The 22077-nt window shown below is 49.5% G+C and overlaps 1 protein-coding gene across 5 annotated transcripts in view; it reads right to left on the bottom strand.

Annotated features, from left to right (window-relative positions):
* ARAP1 (ArfGAP with RhoGAP domain, ankyrin repeat and PH domain 1) overlaps positions 1-22077 on the bottom strand; it is a 116151-nt gene that overhangs the window by 8801 nt on the left and 85273 nt on the right. For 3 of the 5 annotated variants that reach the window (XM_051987176.1, XM_051987180.1, XM_051987181.1), the window contains 10 exons: positions 21179-21342; positions 20874-21086; positions 19350-19455; positions 18929-19076; positions 18019-18105; positions 13447-13515; positions 12414-12531; positions 8045-8158; positions 7045-7190; positions 6677-6709 (listed from right to left, as the gene is read on the bottom strand). In XM_051987176.1, coding sequence (XP_051843136.1) covers positions 6677-6709; positions 7045-7190; positions 8045-8158; positions 12414-12531; positions 13447-13515; positions 18019-18105; positions 18929-19076; positions 19350-19455; positions 20874-21086; positions 21179-21342 — 1198 coding nt within the window. Of the gene's footprint in view, positions 1-6676; positions 6710-7044; positions 7191-8044; positions 8159-12413; positions 12532-13446; positions 13516-18018; positions 18106-18928; positions 19077-19349; positions 19456-20873; positions 21087-21178; positions 21343-22077 lie in introns of those variants that run through there. The other 2 variants (XM_051987177.1, XM_051987178.1) reach the window with 2 other exon arrangements.

Here is a 22077-nt window from a genome sequence, read left to right as displayed (position 1 = left end):
CCCCAGCTGAGTAGGAAATAATTCCCATTTCTCTGGCAGTGGGCAGTCTACAGCACTTTTAACAGTCCTATGAGAAAAGGAGGGCACGATTTATTATTCATTTTACAAAGAAGGACCTCATGGCTGAGTAGATGGTATGATTTGTCCTGGATAAACACAGGTGGTCAAAAATAGCGGTTATAGTATATAACACATTCAGGCTGGCAAAGCCCTTCCTTGACTCACACATAGTAAGTATAGTTAATGCTCATAATTCCGTAAGGCTGGTTGGGCGAGGATCAGAGCCTCAGACACTGCAGAGAGGGATCTAGAAGGACCACCCAGTGCAGACTGGCCTGCATCTGAACAACACTCCCTTCTACAAGATCCCTGATCATGGCCTCCAGCAGTGAGGGGGGAACCTACTTCCTGGGGAGGTGGGAAGGGGTGGCCCAGGACTCCAGTAGCGGGCTCCAGGTGTTGGGCATTTTTTCTAGATATCCAGCTTAAACCACCTTCTGTGCAATTCCTAGGGCTCCCCTAAGGCCAAATGTGTCAGAACTATCATCTATGGGGCAGCATCCCAAGTGCAGGAAGGCAGCAATCGCGCCCACCGGACACTGACACTCAGAGAACACGCCCCGAGGGTCCTCCCCACCCAACTGCCCTCCCTACTGGCTGTCTAGCACAGTCATTCCTCCTTCCCTTGTCATGTCCAGGACAGAGCACCATTCCCAGACAGAAGGGCAGAGTCCTACCTTCAGTTATAGCTCAGAAATCCCAGTCTCCGAGAGGGTCTTCCAGCCATAAATATACCTCGGGCTGGGGAGGAGGAGGTTGACAAGTATTCTGGGGGCTGCTAGAGACCCTTTGTGACATCACCAAAGTTTACAGAGACAGTTCTATACCGGGGAGGGGACACTGAACTCAAGGTCCTTCCTTCACTGCCTTCTTCCACATTTCTTACACCAAAAGGAGCTAGCTCTTTTCTATCCGGTTATCCAGAGCTTAGCCCCAGCCCTGAAAATGGGTTTTTATCTAACAAAGCCTATGTGACCTCAAGCAGCAAGCATGAGAGAAATTGGGCTACAGGCCCGGAAAAATGCATCCAGACCAAGCTGGGCTAGGGCAGGGACTGAAGCAGACTCTGCCCCTAGACCAAGCCAGTCCACACGCTGCAAACGAGCTGAGCCATAGGCATGGAGGACACCGGGGACAAAGTGTGGAAGAAACTGAGCTCTGACTTAAGAACATTTTGGACTGCCAACATGAAGGGGGCCAGGTGGCAGGACTGGAAGAAGCCGCCCGCGGGGCAGGGCTTCTCCACCGAGTTAGTGAGCACGGTGGTGGGGGAGCGGAAAACTAACAGAGGCCATGGAAGACTTCGGGTTTTAGAAGAGAGGAGACCAGGCAGTATTCAGGCGGAACTCCAACGGATCATGAATCTCTAAGGTCCTGGGCTGGCCTGTCAGCACACCTGGCCAGACATCAGATGAAGAACCTTATAGCTCAGGGAAGCCAGATCCATAAATGAATAGCCCCATGTGAGGAGGCTGGGTGTATGTAAATCTGGATGTCTCCGTGTCATTTCTGTAAATGAGTCAGGATATTTGAGGTGGAAGGGGGAAAGGAATGGGAGAGGCAGAGGGGAAAAGGGCGGGGGGGGACAGGGAAAGGGGAGAGAGAGGAAGGGAAGAAAAGGGAGAGGAAAAAGGAGGGAGGGGAGGGAGAGAAGGGAAGGGAGGAAGGGAAGAAGTAGAGGAGGAAGAGAGGGAGAGGGAGGAAGATGGAGGGAGAGAGGGAAGAGAAAGGGGAGAGAGAGAGGGAAAGAGGGAGGGAAGGGAAGAGGAAAAAGGAGGGGGAGAGGGAAGAAGAGAGAGGAGGGAAGAAAAAGGGAGGAAGAGGGAAGGGAGGGAAGAAAAGGAAGAGAGGGAGAGGGAAGAGGGGAAAGGGGAAGGAGGTAGAGGAGGAAGGAGAGAGGGAGAAAAGAAGAGGGAGAGGGGAGACAGGGGAGAGAGGGAGGGAAGGGAAGAAAAGGGAAAGGCAGAGGGAGGGAGAGGGGCAAAGGAAGGAAGAAGATTGGGAGGGAGGGATAAGAAGGGAAGAGAGAAGGGAAAGGAGAAATGGGGGGATGGATAGGAAGGGAGGGAAGAAGAGAGGGATAAGGAAGAAAGGAGGAAGAGAAGGAGGGGAAAAGGGAAAAAGAAGAAAAAGAGAGGGAAGAAACAAGGGAGGAATTAGAAAAGGAGGGAGGAAAGGAGGAAGAAGGGGGAGAAAAGAGGGAGGGATATAGAGAGAATGCAATAGAGACAGGAAGAGATTGGAGAAGAAAGAAAGGAAGAGGAGGAAAGGAGAGGTAAAATGGATAAAGGGAAATGGAGAGAGACAGAGAGACAGAGACAAAGACAGAGACAGAGACACACAAATACAGAGAGAGAGGGAGAGACAGGGAGAGACAAAGAGGGGAAGTGAGGAAAAGGTGAGAGACTCTCAGTGAGAGACACACAGACACAGAGATAAGAGACAGAAATAAGAGACAGACACCAAGAGAAAGATAGAAAAAGAGACAGAGACAGAGACAGTGGGGAGGGAAAGAGAGAGATGGTACCTGATCTCCAATTCCCCCATTATACAGAGAAGTCAGCTGAGACCCAGGGGACACTAATGTTTAAGGGGCTCCAGTGAGTCAGGGACAGAGCTGAGAATGGAACCCTGGGCCCCAGGTCCCCAGCCAGGCTCTTGCTCAGGCCCAAGGGCAGACCTCAGAAGCATTGAGGAAGTGAGGCTGCTGCAGAGAAAGCTCAAAGCACAAAAAAGCTTTCTACATAATCGAGAAATTCCCCAGACTGGGAAAGACTGGGGAACATTGGTATAGAGAATAAGCTTCAGAAATCCCAGGGTACCTCCAGCCCAGAGAAGATTTCCCTCTAGATGGCCCTCTCAGGCCCCTCCTGGGGGACCCCCTAGAAAAGGCACCTGATAGAGCAGTGAAAGGAGAGAAAGAAGTGGGGCTGAGAGGTGGCGGATCCCAGATCCCGTGTGACAGGGAATCTCCAGGGAGCTTGGCTGGGGACCTTGGTCTGAGGTTTAGTTTGGAAAAAGCAAAAACAGGGAAGACTGGAAAGTCGTGAAAGCCGTGACAGTCTAAGCCCCGGCTCCCCCACTTTACAGAGTAGGAAATTGAGGTCTGGAATGAACAAGACATTTGCTCCAGGGGCCCTGGTGAGGCAGGGGCAGGGCTGTGACTCAAATCCAAGTTTCCTGATTCTTATTTAGTGCCAGGTTAAACAGAATTCAGACACTTGGGTAAATATTAGAGGCTCAATGCTTTAAAAAAAAAAAAAAGCTTTCTAGTGCCCCACTGAGAGGCTGGGGAACACAAGCTCACTGACTGGCTTTTCCCTGGAACAGACCACCAAGGTCCAGCGGAGAAAGGGAGGCTGCTGGTGCAGAGGGCTCAGGGTGGGGAACCTTCCCCAACTTCCCTCAGGGTCCTGGGAGTCCAGGAAAAAAAGAGCTGAGCAGGGGGTCCAAGGGGACCAGACAAAGAGGGGACTTGGGTAGCCCCTTCAAGATCCAAGAAAACCTCTTTCTATGGACTTTCCAGATCTACAGCTAGAAAGGGCCTCAGAAGCCAAGTAGCCCAACCCCTCTCATCTTACAGAGGGGGAAACTAAGGCTTAAAGGGGTTAAGATCAAGATCACTCAAGCAGTAAGGGGCAGAGGCAAGTCTTTCTCACCCTTAACTCAAGGGATGTGCTAGAGTCAACTTAAGATTCAATTGTTAAATATCCATTGTGAGCCTTTATTCCCCAGAAATGCACAGATGCTACTGGGACTTGATTTATTGTTCATTGATTTCTAGACTGAGAAAATAATAAAGTGGATTAATCCTTAAAAGTGTGTCATCAGGAGAGGAGCAGGTTGTTACCTATTTACGGGCACACCTGCCCGAATGCCGCCATTCTTCCTTTGTGCCTGAGCAAGCCTGGGATCCCTGACGCCCAGCCTGACCTGCATGTCTCTGGGACACCCTGAATCCTGCTGGCCAGCCCTCGGAGGGAGGTGTCCTTCCTGCCCGGGGCCCGCCCGCTCACGAGCCCCCTCCCCAAGGTTTATCTCCCTGCTCCTCGAGAATCTCCGGATCTCGGGCCCAGGACTCGGAATCATTGATCTGCCTTGGGAAGCGAGCTCAGCCAAACCGCCGATTCCGACCCCCTGAAGGCCGATCCAGGGAGAAGCGTCTGCCCAAGGTCCCAGGAGGGAGGGAGTCCAGGTCGCCTTTTTGTGCACCAGGGCCTCTGACTCTTAAAGCCCAGCCTGTTCCTGTAGCAATAGCTCTGCCTGGCTAAGGGGAGGCTCACACTGGCCCTGTGAAGTGGGCAGGGTGGGAGCATCTTTTCGTGCAGCAGAAGGGCCATCGAGACCACCGGCTCTGGGTCTCCCGGGTCCAAGTTCAGCCCCCGCTCCCCTCAGCCCAAGCTGCCTTCACAACCACTGACTCGGAGACCCACAGAAGCCTAGCTTTGGAGGGCCCCTGTCCTGTGTGGGCAGTGGGTGGCAGGGGGCTGGACTCTGGAAGGCTCACCCTTCCCAAGTTCAAATCTGGCTAGTGCATGATCCCGGTCAAGTCCCTTAATCCCGTCTGCCTCAGTTTCCTCAACTGGAAAATGAACTGCAGAAGGAAATGGCAAAACGCTGCCCTGTCTTTGCCAAGAAAACCCCAGAAGGGGCCACAGAGAGTCAGAAATGAGGGGAAAATGGCTGAAATGTTGCAGTCTTTGAAGCACTGAAGAGCTGCGTCTGGAACATGGCAGAACTATTAGACCTTAGCTGTGCTGACTAGCTTTGCTTATATTGGCAAAAACTGAAGCCCTTTTTGCTTTGTTCCAAGGGATGAGGAAGGGAAGGGGCGGGCTTATGTTCAGAAGGGAAAAGAGTGATATAAAAACAAAAGCTAGAAATCAGAATAGTTTGAAAAAAGAGCCGCAAGCTTCTGGAATCTTCAAATTGCAGAATCCTAAGCTGATGGAATCTTGGATTTTTGGCTTACAGAGGTCATTCCCGGCCCAGCTTCCCACACACTGCAGGAATGCCCCAGACATGAGCATTCACAGATGGAGTTATCGGGAACAAACACTCTTCAAAAACTGAAAGGGACTGTGTGCTTTCTTTAGGAACCACTGTACACAAAACAGAGGGAAGGGAGGGCACTGATAGCCAGGCCAGATGTGCTCTTGGAAGTGTCTACCTAGAAATGCTGAATCCAGCTTGAGGGAGCCCTTCCCTTGTGGAGGAGGGAGGCTGGGGGGAGGCCGGGCAGAGGGCAGTGAGAAACAGCTCTCACACTGGGGTTTTCTTGGAGATGGAGATAAATCTGGCTGGGGACCTCTGGGAAGCTGAGAGAGAACATCAGCAGCTGTGTGCTTTCATACAGGGTTCGTGCTCGACAAAAAGGCAAAAGGCAGTCAGGATGGGGATAAGGGAAAGGGGGGCCAGGAGGAGCAGCAGCCCTGGGGAGCAACAAAAGGGGCCCGGGACCCCACTGGAGGCTGGGAAGGCGTGCGGCAGGGCCACGGTAACCGACCCAGCCAACTGCCACCACATCGGATGGAGGCTGATTAAAAAGGAGCAAAGAAGGAAGGCTAATCTGAGGGCCGGGCCCAAGCCGGATGGCTCAGAGCCTGAGCTGATGGTGCTCCCCGGGGTCAGGAGAGAGTAAGAGGCAGGAGCTAAGGCCACGAGGGCCAGGGAGCTGGCCCAGCCACGTGAAGGACAGCCGGACCCCTCTTAAAGTCTCCAAAGAGAAGCATCTCAAGACAGTGGAACAAGAACTCAACTTAGAGAGAGGTCGGAGAGAGGTGCAGAATAATTTCCTCGGGGCCAGGAGACTGAAAATCAGGAAAGCAAGGAAGTCTGTGTCTGAAGGTCTGAGAAGAGGAGGCAGCCTGATGTCTAAGAGCACTAGGCAGGGGGCCAGGAGAAGCTGGTCTTCACCTGGGTAAAAATCCCAAACCTGATGCTTTCCGAGGGGCCCCAGGCACAAGCTGGGCCATCCCCGAGGAGTCATTTAAGCTCTCTGAGCCTCAGTTATCTGAGCTGTAAAATGGGAGTGATAATTGCTCGGCACACCTGTAATTTTTATGTTCAAGACACATGGATACCTTGGTCTTGGTGTTGAGGTTGGGGAATCAGTGGAAATGAGAGGCAGTGGAGAGGAAGGGGACCAAAGGAGCCCCAACTCTCTGGTGCAAGTCTAGCACACAAAAGGCTACTTAGAACCAGCTTCTGAGAGGGCCCGCCCAGGAAGGGGAGACTAGGAGGCCTCTGAATCTAAGCGGGGAAAGTGAAGCTGCAGAAAGGAGAGAGTGGCCACGATCCCCCAGTGAGCCTGCGCCTGGCACTGGGCCCCAGGCCCGACTGAAGCACAGCTAGCCAAGGCAGTGGCCGGCAGAGCCTCCTGCACGAAGTGCCCGGAGACCTGGTCAGTGCGGCCGCTGGAAGGAAGCGAGCAGAGGCGGCTGCGGGCAGAGCCCGGTGCCAGGAAGCTGCCCTCCTGCCGGGCGCGGAGCTGCAGAGGAGCCGTGCCCCGAGCCGTGCCCACCCACCCTGGCCCGACTCTTCCCCTCGGTGTGTAAGGCAGCGAGGCTGCGGCAGCCGGCCGCGGGAGCCGGCCCGAGGCTTGGCAACTACTCACGTTCTCAGGGCCCCCACTGTGCTGCTTCGGGTTCTGTTTGACAGAGGATTGGGGGGTTAGGGAGGCCAGGGTGGGGTGCGTCCCTGGCGGGGCTGAGGACCATGTGCGCAGAGGGGGATGCCAGGGGACGATGCTGGGACGGGAGGCAGGTCAGGGTGAGGGTGCCGGTCACCCCGAGAAACGGGGCTCATCCCCAGAGCAGAGACCAGCCATGACACAACATGGCCCTGCCAGGGCCCAGCACAGGGCACCGCGGACCAGGGCCTGAGAAAGCCCACAACCCGCCTCTCGGTCGGGGCAAAGGGCCCTGCCCGGGAGGGGTCCGCTTGCCTCGGCCGCAGGGGCACGGCAGTGGGCCCAACACTCACCCGGATCTCCTTGAAGAGCCGGAGGCAGCTCCTGTTGAGCATGAAGTAGCGGTCGTGGAAGCTGCCCGTGGGAAGACCCAGGCCCAGGAGGCTCCGATCCTCACGGAACTTCATCATGCCGTGCTTGGTGTCCCCCACCTTGCTGGCTGGGAAGGGAGAGCAGAGGCGATGAGGGGGGACCAGGGGCTCCCCGGGGCAGGACCCAGACCCGGCCCCACCAGGGCCTAAGGAACGAGACCCATCAAGCGGGAAGCTCCCTAAGGACAAGGTTCCCTCAGACACGAGGATGGAGGACACCCTCAGGCTTGTGATTCTTCAAGAAGATAAGGGTCAGGGCTGAGCTGCTTATATCATTTTAACCCCCGAAGTACGACAAATCCAGAAAGGGGAAGGCTCTGACAGATAAGTAAAGTGAAATAATTAATATTATATATAAATGTGTATGTATATTGTTACCAACCTTCCCATGAATTAAAAACTAGAAAACTGCCAAAATTTAAATTTAAAACATTAGCAAAAATGAACATTTTAAAATATACAGAAAACAAAAATGCAGATTACATATGAAACCTGTGGGCTTATATATAGTTTCTTTGCTCCTGTACTATATACAGCATGGGTGCTTTTTCCCTCTCTCTATAATTCACATTTATATAAAGTAGTTTCAACATCGCTGTATTTGTTTGCATCCTCGTTTTTTTTTTTTTTCTAGTCACATCTAGTTTATGAGATAATATCCCTTATGTCTCTTTGTGACCAGATCATTGAGTAACTTATTATTCCTAAATTAGAAATGGGATTTATACTTTATGAAAAAAAAAAGATAATAATAGCTAATGTGGTGTTTTACGGCAAAAATAAAAACATTTTTTATTTTGATATAGGACACAGCCTGTATCCCCACTTAAGACAGAAATTGAATACAGGCCAATGTCTGAAAGTGAAATGAAAAGGACTTTGGAGTGGGGGAGGATAAGTAACTAAGTAAGAAGCTTCTTACCGAGGTACATGAGCATGGCCTCCATGGCCAGGTACTTCTTTACCACCAGATGACTGTCAGTCCCCAGGCTGTGCAAGATAGGGAGGACTTTCTCAGTGTAGTGCAGGGGCCTCTCTGTGGAGAGCAACATCATCATCAACAATGCTGTCAATAGCCAATATCACCAAGATGGTGCGGTAGCCACTCGTTCTACAGATGCTGCAGCACAATCGCTGCTATCTCTGTCTCCATCAGGGTGGCCATGACTATTACCTTCATTATCACTACATCAGTCACTGGCAGCATCACTGCCGCCTTCTCACCCTCTCAACCATCAATATCATAATTATCATTATTGGAACTTTATCTTTGATTGTTATCCAATAGTAGCTATTATTATTGGAACCATATTTCTGATCATCACTCTTTTCATCTCCAATCAATCCCCAGCAATGATACTTGCATCACCAGTGTCACTATCCCCATCTCTAGCAAGACAAATCATCACCAGAATCATTGATGACTTTCGTGATCAGCCATTAACATCAGAATCACTGCCGCACTGAGGAAACCAAGGAACCACAGGAGGAAATCATGGGGAGAGCGCTCGGATGAGGGTCAGGGGAAACAGAAGAAGTACTAATCATGGGAATATACCACAGAGCCCACCCAGACAGAAGGAGAGAAGAGATGAGGAGTGGGAAACAAGTAGCAGGGAAATAGATAATAGATCCAACATGGGGGTATAATGTAGCGCAGGGGTCCTCAAACTACAGCCCGCGGACCAGATGCGGCAGCTGAGGACGTTTATCCTCCTCATCCAGGACTATGAAGTTTCTTTATTTAAAGGCCCACAAACAAAGTTTTTATTTTTACTATAGTCCGGTCCTCCAACAGTTTGAGGGACAGTGAACTGGCCCCCTATTTAACAAGTTTGAGGAGACCCCTAAATGCATTCTCCACAATGATGTTGAGAGGCCCAACTACCCAGACATCTACTGGAGTTCATTATCTGCCAAAAAGCTAATAATGAATTCTTAATCACAGTTTTATCCTTTAGAAGGTAGAGAAAGTAGGAGAAGGGGAAATGTCATTTTTGAATCTAATTATAATCAAGTAGGAAGTGCTGGTTGCTGAAAAAAAAAAAACCACAGGAACCCTGGGGGGAAATGACCACTTGGTGAGAGAGCTCATTATAGAGAAGAGACAAACTTGGCTTAGTGTAAGCTACACTAGGTTGGGGAGAGCAGATTTCAAAATCAGAAAAAGAAAAGGTTGCAGCCCATGGCTTAATATCCTCAAGACAAAATTGGCCCAGAAAAGAATTAAAAATTAAATTCTAATCCTGAAAAAGAGAGGAAGCTAATAGCAAGCTATGTAAACAGCACTATGAATTGTTCCAATTTAAATTACTGACATTGGCACTTTCCTTATAATAATGTTGCTGTGAGGTAGAAAGACAGGTTTGGGCTGATGACATCAAAAGCTAGAACACAGAAGTGATTCCTAAATGAAATTTACAATCACTCAAAAGAGTTCATCCTATAATTTTCACAGGAAAGATAAGTGATGAAGAAGTTGGAAGAAAAAGCCAAAGTTGATCCATTAATACGTCTTAGACACAGCAGTTGGACAATTAATTGGGTCCAGAAGTGATGAGGAAGAAAACGGACAGGATGGTACATTGGAAACTGTCCAATTCTTCCGACAGTCTCAAGCTAACCCCTGAAACAAAAAACCATCATTTTAACACCAATGTTAGCCCTCTTCTAGGGACGCCTTCAAGTCATGACTCACTCAATCTGCAAAACTTAAAATCGCAGGAGACTCAAAGGTCAATGGGAAGATGCATGGCGGGTGTAAAGAGACTGGCAGCCCATTTCCAAAAATAACTTGTGCACGTAAAATATTGTGTAAGAGCTATCCAGGAAACTGATGCATAGTGAGGTCAAAAGAGCCAGGAAAAAGTATCTACAATGACTACAGCAATGTAAGTGGAAAGAACCGTCATCACAACACATCAAAACTGGATGTTGTGAAACTGAAGAGCAAGTTTGGTTAGCCTCAGTGAAGAAATATGAAAAGACATCTTTCCCCACGCCTCTGTGGTGGTCCACGAGGGTGGAATAAAGCTTATGTCAGATGTTTAGGGTATGTTCATTGCTGAGTTTCTTTTTTCTTCTTCCTCTTTTTCTTTTTTTTAAATTTTAAAGAATTTTTAAAAAATTCTTTGTTATAAAGGATAGTTCTGAGAGATAGGAGAAGGGATACAGGGGGAAATCTAAAGGATGCATAACTAAGAGATCCCCAAGGGATGCATGATAAGAAAGGCAAATGAGCCAGTCACTAGTCAAGTTAAGAGCTCTATCAGATATTCTTGCAATATGAAAAAAAAAATCTAGGAATTCTTATTTTGTTTTTGTTCATAAGTCCTTTTGGTAGTCTGCTGACTCCTCAGAATAATATTTTTAATTACACAAAACAAAACAAAATAATATAAGTTTACAAAGAAAACTAATTATATTCCGGCAGCTGAATAGGGCATTGGATAGGACACTGGCCCTGGACTCAGGAAGTCCTGAGTTCAAATCTGAACTCAAATACTTGATTCTCACTAGCTGTGTGACCCTAATCTCAAATGCCTTGCCAAAAACAAAACCCAACTATATTGAAATGAATATGTGATTTTTACCCATTCAAGTCCACACGCTCCCTGAATTCTGTCTTGGATCCTGTGAGGGATCTCTGCCTTAGAAGGGAAAGGCCATTAGAATGCCACAGGAGTACTGTTTACAAAATTTATGGGAAACACAGAAAAAGAGCTACATGAGATAAGAAGGTGCAGATTTTTTTAGTGTGGTTTGCAATGCATAAAAGATGCTTGGAAGCAGAATAGGAGTGGATCCTTTCCTCAATTGAGGTGCTCAAGCAGAAAATGAATGGCCTCTCTGGGAGATGTCGTAGAAAGGATTTCTGTTCAGGTATGGAGCAGACATTTCACTTTTGAAGCCATTTGCAATTCTTAGATCTGTGATAATTATTATTACACATTATCACCATTTTCCTCCCCTTCGTGACCAACCCCCAGTCTCCACAGTCACCATCATGTATACCAACATCAGTGCTATTATTCCCACCCCAGGACAGGACGGTAAGTTGCCAAGGGTCTACAGTGCTTATCCCATCATCATCATGATGCTATAGTGCTAACCATTGTGATACATTTTATTATATCTAGTTTGTGATTTCTATGACCCTTCTCGAGATTTGTATAAGGATATAATTATTTTTTTTTTTGAATTTTATAACTACAAGTGTCATCTTTCTTTTGGGGAATGTAAATAAATTGACACTGCTTACTAAAGAATAGATACATTCGTATATATACGTATTTATGGGCAGTTATATTAATAATTAAAGCCTCCCCCAGCCTTTGGTGATCCTTATGTAGTTTTTCCCTCTTCTGAGCTAACTTTCATTCATAGAATCCCAGGAGAAAAGCTATAAACATCTCCATCAGAGGGCTTTTGATTTTCACTTAAAAGAACGACCTGAGGCTATCCTCCTGGCAAAAGTCAGGAAATTTTATGACAGATTCACCCGAAAGCTTCATGTTCATATTAACTGGTTAATCTTCTGTATACTTATGTATCTGACTTTCTTTTTCTGTCACCCCTAAAACCAGATGAGAAATTCTCCTTACTTCCCTATGTGGGACTGAATTCAACCCAATTGGTCTCACAGTACCTGGGGTCATAGATAAAATACTCTACTTCTGTGCTCTTTGTTAGCCAACATGGAGAAAATCGAGGAATATTTCAATTTCATATTCTCATTCCTCTTAACCAGTTACTATATTTAATGATCCCAAAGTTCAGATATAGAAATAGATAGGTAAAATACTGCCACCCAACACCATTGTGAACCTTCTGAAAGGGAGGGGAAGAGGAGCCTAAGATGCAACTTTTCCTGTACAAATTGGGAAAAAAAGAGCTATCATATCTCCCCCACCTAGATGAAGATATGGAAAACTATAATACCCACCACTCTTCTGTCTCTAGACTTCTGGAAGCTAGCTATACAAGATATTACTCAATGCATATAATTTGTACATATAAATCTTGTGCATGAATTTTCTCCTTTTCATTCTCTTAATACAGATGTAGTTAACACATAATTACTATTTTAGAGAAGCCTTTGCTGTTAAATGTAGAAAGTGAAATGGGTGGGAGAAATTAATCAAGTCTTTATTTTACATTTCCAATATTCACACAGAGAACCCTCACACAAACTGCTGTAGTGAGCAGTCCTATTCACAAGACCATAGAATATCAAAATCTAGCATGAATCTCTGCTAGTTTACTCCATGTATATTCCAAAGGCTACTTACCTGCTTCTTCCCTCTCATTGACTTCAAAACAGGTCCAATAGTCCTTCTCCTTTATCCTCACGTTCCTACGATCTAAGATCTCCATGGTGAGCTCCTGGGCTGTCATGGAAGCTGGGATCTGAGGGGAAGAAGCATAAAGTCAAAAGATAAGACACTCTCCCCCAAAATCTGAGACATGAGGGAAAGCCTCATCCAGAACTCCAGACTTCAGTCCAAGTGCCTCCCAGCAAGGTAGAGTGGAAAGAAGATTGGAGTTGTAGTCTAAAGTCTTGGATTCAAATCCTGCCTCATAAATTTACTAGCTGTGTGACCTCTCTGGATCTTAGTTTCTTCATCTAGTAAATAAGAAAATTGGCCAACTAGAACTATGAAGCTCTTTCCTGCTCGATATTAACACTGTAGGACCTCTGGATTTGACTGGGTTAGCTAGAACCACCTTATTTCATCCTTAAGGGACCACACTCTCCAAGCTCCCTTCAGATATCAATGATGGGGAAGGCCATCCCCATCAGAAGTCTAGGATTAAAGTTTTCTTCCTCACACCAACTTCCTACTGATTCTAAATAAATCTTACTTTCCTAAGCCTCAGTTTTCCCATCTCCAAAATGATAATATTTTTGCCAACTACTGCACAGAGCCATTATACCTCAAAGTGCCTCAGACATGGGAGGTGCTATTGATGCTAACTGTGTGACTAGAGGCAAACTCATTCTGTGAGCTTCAGTTCATTCACACCAAAAATTGAGAATCCTCAACTTGGCACTTTCCACCACCTCACAGACCTATTTTTGAGGAAAACACCATATAAACAGAGCTATCGTTACTATAATCATCTCTTTAACTTTGGCCAAAGCCTGGTTCTATGGCTGCCCTGTATAAGTTCTGAATTTTCCTCAGACCAGCGCTGAGCTCTCTAGCAGACTGACCTCACAAGAATACACCAAGTAATCTGTTTCACAGGCTGGATAATGGGCAACAGCACCAAGGACAGCGACACGTGCAGGCTCCAAGACTGGGCACTGGAGTTCCTTACCTTAACATGTTGCTCGGTCTCAGTTGCCTTCTTTTCCAGGTATACAGTGCAGATGAAATCTCCAGCATGCTATGGAGGGGAGAAGAGAGGGAGTCAGAGAGGGTGAAAAGGAAAGAGCAGGGTCAGCCATTTCACCTAGAGAACACACACTGGTGCTCCAGCAGCTTCCTTCTACATGTTGCCAGGTAGACAGAATATGAAAACAGATCCTTTGTGCTAAGGGTGAATTAGTATAAAGCTGGGATTAGATTCCCATTGAGGACCACTCTACCTCTGTTGGGGGGGTAAGGAGGGAGGCCTTGGTCCAGAACAGAGGAATTAACTTATCTGTGTTCTTAGAATCTTTGAATGGAAGTTGCTACAAATCTGTCCTTCCCCTTGGGGAGGATGAGATGAATCCAGTTCAGGTAGAACCAACAGGGAACCTCAAAGTAGCCTCAAGATGGAGGAAAAGAGCACTAGACATGGGTTAAGTAGCCTTAGGTCACAAATCCTCTAAGTTTCAGATCCCTCTTCTGTAAAATAGAGATAGCTATTCTTGATCTGGGGCAGCTGTGTGGTACAGTGGTTAGAGCGCCAAGCCTGGAAATCAGGAAGGCTCATCTCTCTGAGTTCAAATCCAGCCTCAGACACTCATTAACTGTGTGACCTCAGGCAAATCACTTCACCCCATTTGCTTCAGTTTCCTTATCTGTAAATGAGGTGGAGAATGAAACGCCAAACCACTCCATTATCCAGCCAAGAAAAATAATCCCAAATGGAGCCATGAAGAGTCAGACATGACTGAGAACGACCTATCACCCAGGGCTGTTAGAAAAGAATCTTCTTAGCAAAAAACTGGAAACAAAGAAGATGTCTACCAATTGGGGAATGGCTTTCCAAGTAGAGGAATATTCCTACACCACGAGAAACCATGAATATGAAGAATACAGAGAAGCATGAGAAGACTTCTATGAACTGATACAAAGTGAAATAAGCAGCATCAGAAAAACAGCATACAATGATAATGTAAATGGGAAGAACAAACAACAGCAATTATAGTCAACAATTCTATAGCAACTACCATGTGTCAGGAACTATGCTAAGCATTTTTAAAGATTTTTTTTTAATTTAAAAAGATTTTAAAATTATTTCTTAACATCCTAATAATTTTAAAAAAGGTTTTAAAATATTTTAAAAGATATTTAAAGATATCTCATATGATCCACACAACAACCCTTCAAGACAGATATTATTATTACACCCATTTCACAGAAAAGGAAATTGTTATTACGCCTATTTCACAGAGGAAGAAATTGTTGTTATGCCCATTTCACAGAAGAGAAAACTGAGGGTTAGGGTTAAGGTTCAGCCAGTGGTTAAGTCACTTGCTTAGGGTCACAAAGGTAGTTCGTGTCTGAGGCTATATTTGAACTCAGGTATTTCTGTCTCCAGGCCCAGAGTTCTTTATACTGTACCACACAGCTAACCCAAACACACCAAAAATCTGAATGCCATGTAATTCAAGCTATTTTAAAAATTCACTTCCCTTCCTTTTTTAGACGAGGTACTGGGCTGTTAAACCTTATACACACGATCAGACACACATGTAGTATTTGTTAGTTTTGCTGAATTTATTTTTCCTTTCTCTATAAAGCTTTATTACAAGTGATGATTTTTGGGATCTAGGAATAGGAATAGACATGTACACACACACGTGATGTTAATAAAGACATCAATAATTTTTAGAAGGAAATAAGCATTTATTAAGTATTATGTACTTAGTGCTTTACAAATATCTCATTTAATCTTCAGAGCAGTGGAAGGGAGGTGCTATTATTATCCCCATTTTATAATTGAGAAAACTGAGGCAGACAGACATAAAGTGATTTGCCAGAAAGTGTCTGAGGTCATATTTTAATTAAAATTACTTGACTCCAGGTTTAATCCTCTATCTATGGTGCCATCTAGATGATTCTAAAAGGAAAAGACTTTGTAAACTGTAAAACCTTAAAGAAATGGGAGTATTATTGTTATTACTTTCATCATCATCATCATCATCGTTGTTACTATTACATCCTCCATTGCAGCCAAATTGAACCACTTGCTATTCCTTGAAACAATAGTGCAGGGCTGGGGCACGGGCCTGGAGGCAGGAGGGCCCAAGTTCTAGCTGTGGGATGCAGGGCAAGTCCCTTAACCTCCTCACGATTTTCTCAACTGTGAAATGGGGCCAATAATAACATCTACCTGCCAGGAACGTAGTGAGACTCAAATGTGCATTTTCAAAGCCTTAGGCACCCACAGAGCCTGAGGGCACATGGCTGTTGCTATAGAAATGCGACCCTTATTCTTATTTGTTCTGGCCTCCCTTATGCGCTGATGTCTGACCGGCTAGTGCCGCCCACCCCCAGGGAGCCTCCTCCCGGATGGAAGTCATTGCTCCTGCTTAGATCTTCTGAAGCCTTTCTGTTTCAGTTTCCCACTGACCTCTCTATCCCCGCACCTAGCCCTGAGCGGCGCGCAGAAAGCTCTCGCAGCAGACTGCTTCCCTGACCCCCATTCCGTTCTTCTGTGCGTCACAGTTACCTCCCACGGCCCGTGGCCCAGCTGCCCTCTCCCAAGCTCCCTCAGGGAGGCACCTGAGTCATTCCCCATCCTTCTAGCTCGAAAATCAGTGCTCTCCTGAGTCCTGGGGCTTCGCCGTATCACTCACCCCCACCCTCTTGGGGACCTGCCCTCTCCCGGAGGAGGTGTCTCTGAGGTTGGAAGGCAGAGCGGGGAGCTACCGGGAAAAGGTCTGCAGAGACAGAGGGGAGAGAAATCAGGGCTCTGGCCGCAGAGAACAGTGGGCGGTCCCTGAGGGGAGGGGAAAAAGGGGGGTCTGACCAAAGGGAACTTGGTGGAAGGCGGTCACTGGGCCGGCCAAGGACAAAGGGATGGCCGCCTCTCCCCGGCACAGAGCAGAGGGCTGCTCCTCCAGGGACCACAGCGGCTGCTTCTGCCTCACCCCAGGGGCTGCTAACCCCGCCCCCCAACTCCAGCAGGTGTTCAGCTCGGAGTCAGAGGGCTGCCGTGTGGTGGTGGGTGGGGCAGCGGCTACAGAAGTGCCAGCTAAGGAGCCATCAGGAAAAGGTACAAAGGCAGGTGTAAGGCAGAGCATCCAAGCCGTGGACAAGCTATCCCAAAGTGAGGGCCTTGGGGCAGCAGGTAAGGGGCTTCCTCTCCCCAAGTCTCCATAACCCCTGGAGACAGAAAGCGGCGCAGGCGGGGGTGACTTCAGATCCTGTGGCAATGACCAGCTCTGGGGCCCAGGTCAGTAACAACCTCGGCTGAGCCCGTCGCCCGCTCTGCAAAGGGGAGTTCAGGCCCCCGCTGGCGGCCTCACAGGGCTGTGAGGAACTACGCCTCGCACCCCCAGCGCCGGCAGGCGGCCAGCTGTTAGGTGCAGACGGAGGAGGGGCTCCCCTTGAAGCAGAGGCTGGATGGGCGGGGTCTGTGCCCCCGAGATCCCTGGGATCTGTGGCCTCCGGGAGCCTCCTTCCAACCCCAGACCCGTGGCCTCCGCCCTGGCCCCTCAGCATCGCCTTGGAAGGAGCATGGGTGCGAGCCCCAGAGCCCGCCGCCTTCGTCCTGCCCAGCCCCCACTCCGCCTTCCCCAGGCTCCCTGCTCCCCCACCCCCAGAGCCTTCCCCCGAGATCACAGTCCCTCTAGGCGCTGCCCCGGCCATCTCTGCCCTGACTGTTTGTTTATAGTCTCCCCACTCAGGCAGGGAACTCCTTGAGAGCAGGGACCCCATTTTTTGTATCACCAGCTAAGACAGCTAGGTGGCGCCACAGTACACCGAGTCCCAGGCCTGGAGTCTGGAAAGCTCATCTTCACGAGTTCAAATCCAACCTCAGACCCTTCCTAACTGTGGGAGTCACTTCACCCTGTCTGCTCAGTTTCCTCATCTGTAACATGAGCTGGGGAGGGAAAGGCAAGCCATTCCAGTATCTTTGCCAAGAAAACCCCAAATGGGGTCACAGACTGACATGACTGAAAACAGACTAAACCACAATACAAAAGTATCCCCAGCACTAAGCCCAGTCCCTGGTCATGGAAAACATTTAATAAACGCTTGTTGGGGCAATTGGGTGGTACATGGAATAAGTACCAGCCCAGAAACAGGAAGTCCTGAGTTCAAATCCAACCTCAGACACTTAGCACTTACTAGTTGTGTGATCCTGGGCAAGTCACTTAACCCCACTTGCCTTGCCAAACAAATAAAAGGATAGATAAATTGAAGGCAGGGTGTGGGGTTTTTGGATTTGGGTCCTTATATAGCCCTTATCCCTAGAAAAGCATAGTGCCTAATAGACTGTGAACACTTAATAGATGCTTGTTACCCAAGTGAAGGAATGAAAAAACTTGAGGAAGAGAAGGGGTAAGGGAAAGGACAGGCAGGACCCAGCGGCAGCCCGCTAGGAGCAGAAGGGGATCTCCTTCCCTAGTGCCTTGGAGTCAATGAAGAAAAGTCAGAAAGGAGAGTAAGAGCAAAAGCCAAAGCCAGAGAAGGCTGCAGCCTGGCTGGAGCTGCTGGGCCATCCTACCTGTGTCCCGCTGGCTGAGCCTGCCACTCGCATCTTGACAATGGCTGTGATCTCTTCTCGCTGTTTCCTCAGCTCTTCCTCATCCACCTGTGGGGAGAGGGAGAGAACAAAGAACTGAGGAAGAAGAAGGGGATATTGCCTGTGAGGAGGAAGGTGGCTGGTCTAATGACCCTCTCTCAAATTCCCCACTAGGATCCCAGAGGAAATCACTGGATGTGAGGGCTCCTTGTGTGACAACAGGAAAATCCTTTCCCTTTGTGGACCTCAGTTTCCCCAACTGTAAAATTAGGAGTCCTTTTTTTTTTTACAAAAGCCTTTTTGTGTGCACAATATGGGTGGGGCTAGTCTTTTATCATGGAGTTGTACAATCTTAGACAACTAGAGGATGCCTGAGGTCCCTGCCAGCAATGACATTCTATATCCTGCTTTTCTTATAAATCTTAGAAGTACAGAGTTCATCTCGTTCAAGCCCCTCAGTTTACAGATGAGGAAACAAGTAGAAGATAACCTGACTTGCACATAGCACCAGAACTTGTCTGAGATCAGTTACAAAGAAACAAAAGCAGGATTAGAATTCAGGATCTCTGACTCTAAAACCCTCATTTTTCCACCTTCCCATGCATGTTGCCTCCTCTTCTGTTCTAAGGTCTCTTCAGCTTTAACATTTTATGTTCTATTTCTAAGGAACTCGAGAGACAACATCTAATCTGATTCTTTCTTTTTATAAAGAGGAAAATCGAACACAAGAAAATGACTTATTCAAGATCACACGGCCAGCTAGAGATAGCAGCAGCCCTAGAACACTAGATGTCCTGATTCCCTCTCCAGGGCAATGTCTGTCATAAACAGCTGTCCCGTCCCCGCCCCAGACATCCCAGTTTTTCTGTCATCACCACCGCCTGAGACGTACACTGAACACTCGGACGTAGTGATCGATGAGGTCCTCCACTACTCGGCCAACCTTGTAGTCCTGACCATCTGTCTGGAACAGCGTGGGCCCAAATACGATTGCCAAGTTGTGGGTATTCATCTGATTGGTCTCCGAGAAGCACTGTACACTATGAAGGGTTAAGAAGATCTAGACTCAGGGTTCCCCTTCCCCTAATGTGATAGACCTCACAATCCCCTTTCCTTGGGATGCCCAGGGACATTAGAAAAAGACCCCAAGACAGAAAAAAGCAATAAGCAATTGCAGTGACACAACCCGGATGATTCTTGGGCCTGGAGGAGAAAAGAGAGAGACTTCCCAGGAGGAGGAGGAGTTCCCAGCATGGGGCATTGGTGGGACAGGGGAGGGAGAAGACAGAAACTGTGTCTTGCTTGGCTCTCACCAGTACAGATGGCTGATTAGGGCCTTCACTGTGGCCCGGTTGACAGGAGGCAAGAGCCCCAAGAGTTCTTGGTACCTAGAAATCTTCTCTTCCTCATTCTCGATGGCTGGGAAGAGGAGATGGCAAAGTATGAGGTCCAGGCCCTCGGATTTTCTTCCCAAGCCCTGCCAGGTTTCCCCAGCACCCACCCTGGGTCCTTTCACACATATAACAAACCCCAGAGGCTGGAAGGTGGCGAGGACAGGAGTTGTTCTGTCCAATGCACAAAGAACTGGGCGTCTAGCAGGAGAGGGAGGCAAGGGAAAGGCCTGCAGAGCTGGGGAAGTGGGTCAGTCAGTCAGTCGTTGAGTTACTCAGTCTGTTGGTGGTCTGGTCACTCAGCCAGCCAATCATTTGATCGGTTCTTCTATCAGTCAGTCAATTCATTTATTAGTGAGCAGATCCGCCTGCCCATCTGTCAGTCACAAAATCAGAGGGGCAGGAAAGTGGCTGAGAAGGAACCTCCCACAACAGACCCAAAGTGGTCATTCAGCCTTGGTCTGGAGACCTCCACGGGGTGGGGTGGGGGGAGTAGAGGAGGGAGCGCCCCTTCCAAGGGGGAAGGCCGAATTGGGTCTTATTTACCTCCAGCCTAGGTTTGCCACCTTGAGACTCCATCCTACCCACCCCATATGGCTCTTGTTTCTGCATTCTGGGGCCAAGCAGTGCAAGTCTCCCCCAGCCATCCCTTCTGGCTGGGGGGAGAGCTCTCGGGTCACCCCGAAGTCTCCACTCTCCCCGGCCAAACTTCAGCCCCTTCAGCGTGCTATCTTGGGGCTCTTTGCCATGCTGGCTCGGCTGCAGGCCCATCTATCCTACAGTCAGTGTGTCCGTCCGTCCGCCGTTGGCCCAGCCTTCTTGCCGGCCCCATCAGTGCGTCCGTCCATCCGTCCGTCCGCCTCTGGCCCGGCCTTTCTACCGGCCCCGTCAGTGCGTCTGTCTGTCCGTCCGCCGCTGGCCCAGCCTTTCTGCCGGCCCCGTCAGTGCGTCCGTCCGTCCATTCGTCCGTCCGCCGCTGATCCAGCCTTTCTGCCGGCCCTGTCAGTGCGTCCATCTGTCCGTCCGCCCCTCCATCGCTGGCCCGGCCTTTCTGCCGGCCCCGTCAGTGCATCCGTCCGTCCGCTGCTGACCCAGCCTTTCTGCCGGCCCTGTCAGTGCATCTGTCTGTCCATCCGTCCATCCCTCCATCCGCTGCTGACCCAGCCTTTCTGCCGGCCCTGTCAGTGCGTCCGTCTGTCCGTCCGCCCGTCCGTCGCTGGCCCGGCCTTTCTGCCGGCCCCGTCAGTGCATCCGTCCGTCCATCCGTCCGTCCGCCTCTGGCCCAGCCTTTCTGCCACTCCCGTCAGTGCGTCCGTCCGTCCGTCCGCCGCTGGCCCGACCTTTCTGCCAGCCCCATCAGTGCGTTTGTCCGTCCGTCCGTCCGCCGCTGGCCCGGTCTTTCTGCCGGCCCCGTCAGTGGCCCCCAGACTCCCCCAGCAGCAGCACCTGCCGTATCGAGCCAAGCAGAGCGCTGAGTCCGGGTGAAGAGCCCGTCGGGGAGGTCCCTCAGGAAGCGCTTGAGGGCGGAGGACACATCATCCACGTGGTGCTCGCCCTCCTTGAGGTGCACCGAGCGGGCGTCCCGACGCAGGCTCTCCAGTACCCGCTGCGTCTTTGACGTCTGCCCACACTTGCGGTAGATGCCCTCCGAGGTCAATCCTGGGCAACGGGAGGCAAGGAGGGGCGTCAGGGGGGGTTCGCCGAGCCCCGAAGGAGGGAGGGGGCCTCCCTGACCCGGCCCCGCCTCTCACCGCACTGCGTGATGTAGTCGATGCAGCGGTAGACGATGACGGGGATGTCGGAGTCCCCCAGCTGCTGCTCAGACAGCGTGTCCCCAGAGCTCGCTGCGGCCTTCTGGATGGCCCCCAGCCACCCGGTGAAGTCCAGCTTCCTTTCTCCCTGGATGTACAAGGTCCTGGGCACAGAGCCCAGTCAGTGTCACCTCCAGGGAATCCGTGGGGTTCACCCCCGACCCCATCCCCGGCTCCCTTGGGAACCCTCAGAAAGAAGGATCCCTCAGGATCAATCACCCAGCCCAACCCCAGCCTCCTAGAGATGAGAAAACGGGGGTCTGGGAAGGGGAAGGTACGGAAATGTGTGCCCAGGTATTGCACACAGCACCTCAGATCGCGTGTACATCTGGGTGGAGAGAAGGAAGAGAGAAAAACCTCACAAAAGTCCACGCTGAAAACTGCCTTTACGAGTAATTAAAAAAATAAAATGCTGCTGGGAAGAGAAGGTCTTCTCCAAGGTCACAGAAGCTAATGGCAAGAGAGGCCAGAACCACGGCCTCGAAGCAGGACAGAGGCTCAGGGAGCACCCTCACCCAGCCTGTGTCTCAGCAGGAATCGCCAGGTGGCCCTGCAGCCCCTGCTCGGGTGGGGGGGATCCCCACCTCCTGGGGCAGCAGCTTCAGCTCTGGCAGCTCTGGCTGCTGGGGGTCTCGTCTGCCACTGAAGCCTCCCCCCTCCTCTTGCCCCCCCTGACGCCCTGTTCCTATTCCGCTGTTTGTAGCCAAGCGCACAGCTACCTTCTGTTTTGGGAAATCCACTTGGTGGCTTATGGGAAATGCCGCTTCCTCCCTCCACCCCAAGGCCCCTCAGTCCCAAGGAGATGCCCCGTGCGAGGGGCTCCCTGCAGACCGCTGGGG

This window comes from Antechinus flavipes, chromosome 3 (assembly GCF_016432865.1).
Source record: "Antechinus flavipes isolate AdamAnt ecotype Samford, QLD, Australia chromosome 3, AdamAnt_v2, whole genome shotgun sequence".
Lineage (NCBI taxonomy): Eukaryota > Metazoa > Chordata > Mammalia > Dasyuromorphia > Dasyuridae > Antechinus > Antechinus flavipes.
Note: the sequence above shows the minus strand (reverse complement) of the source record. Positions and strands in the feature narration are given on the sequence as shown.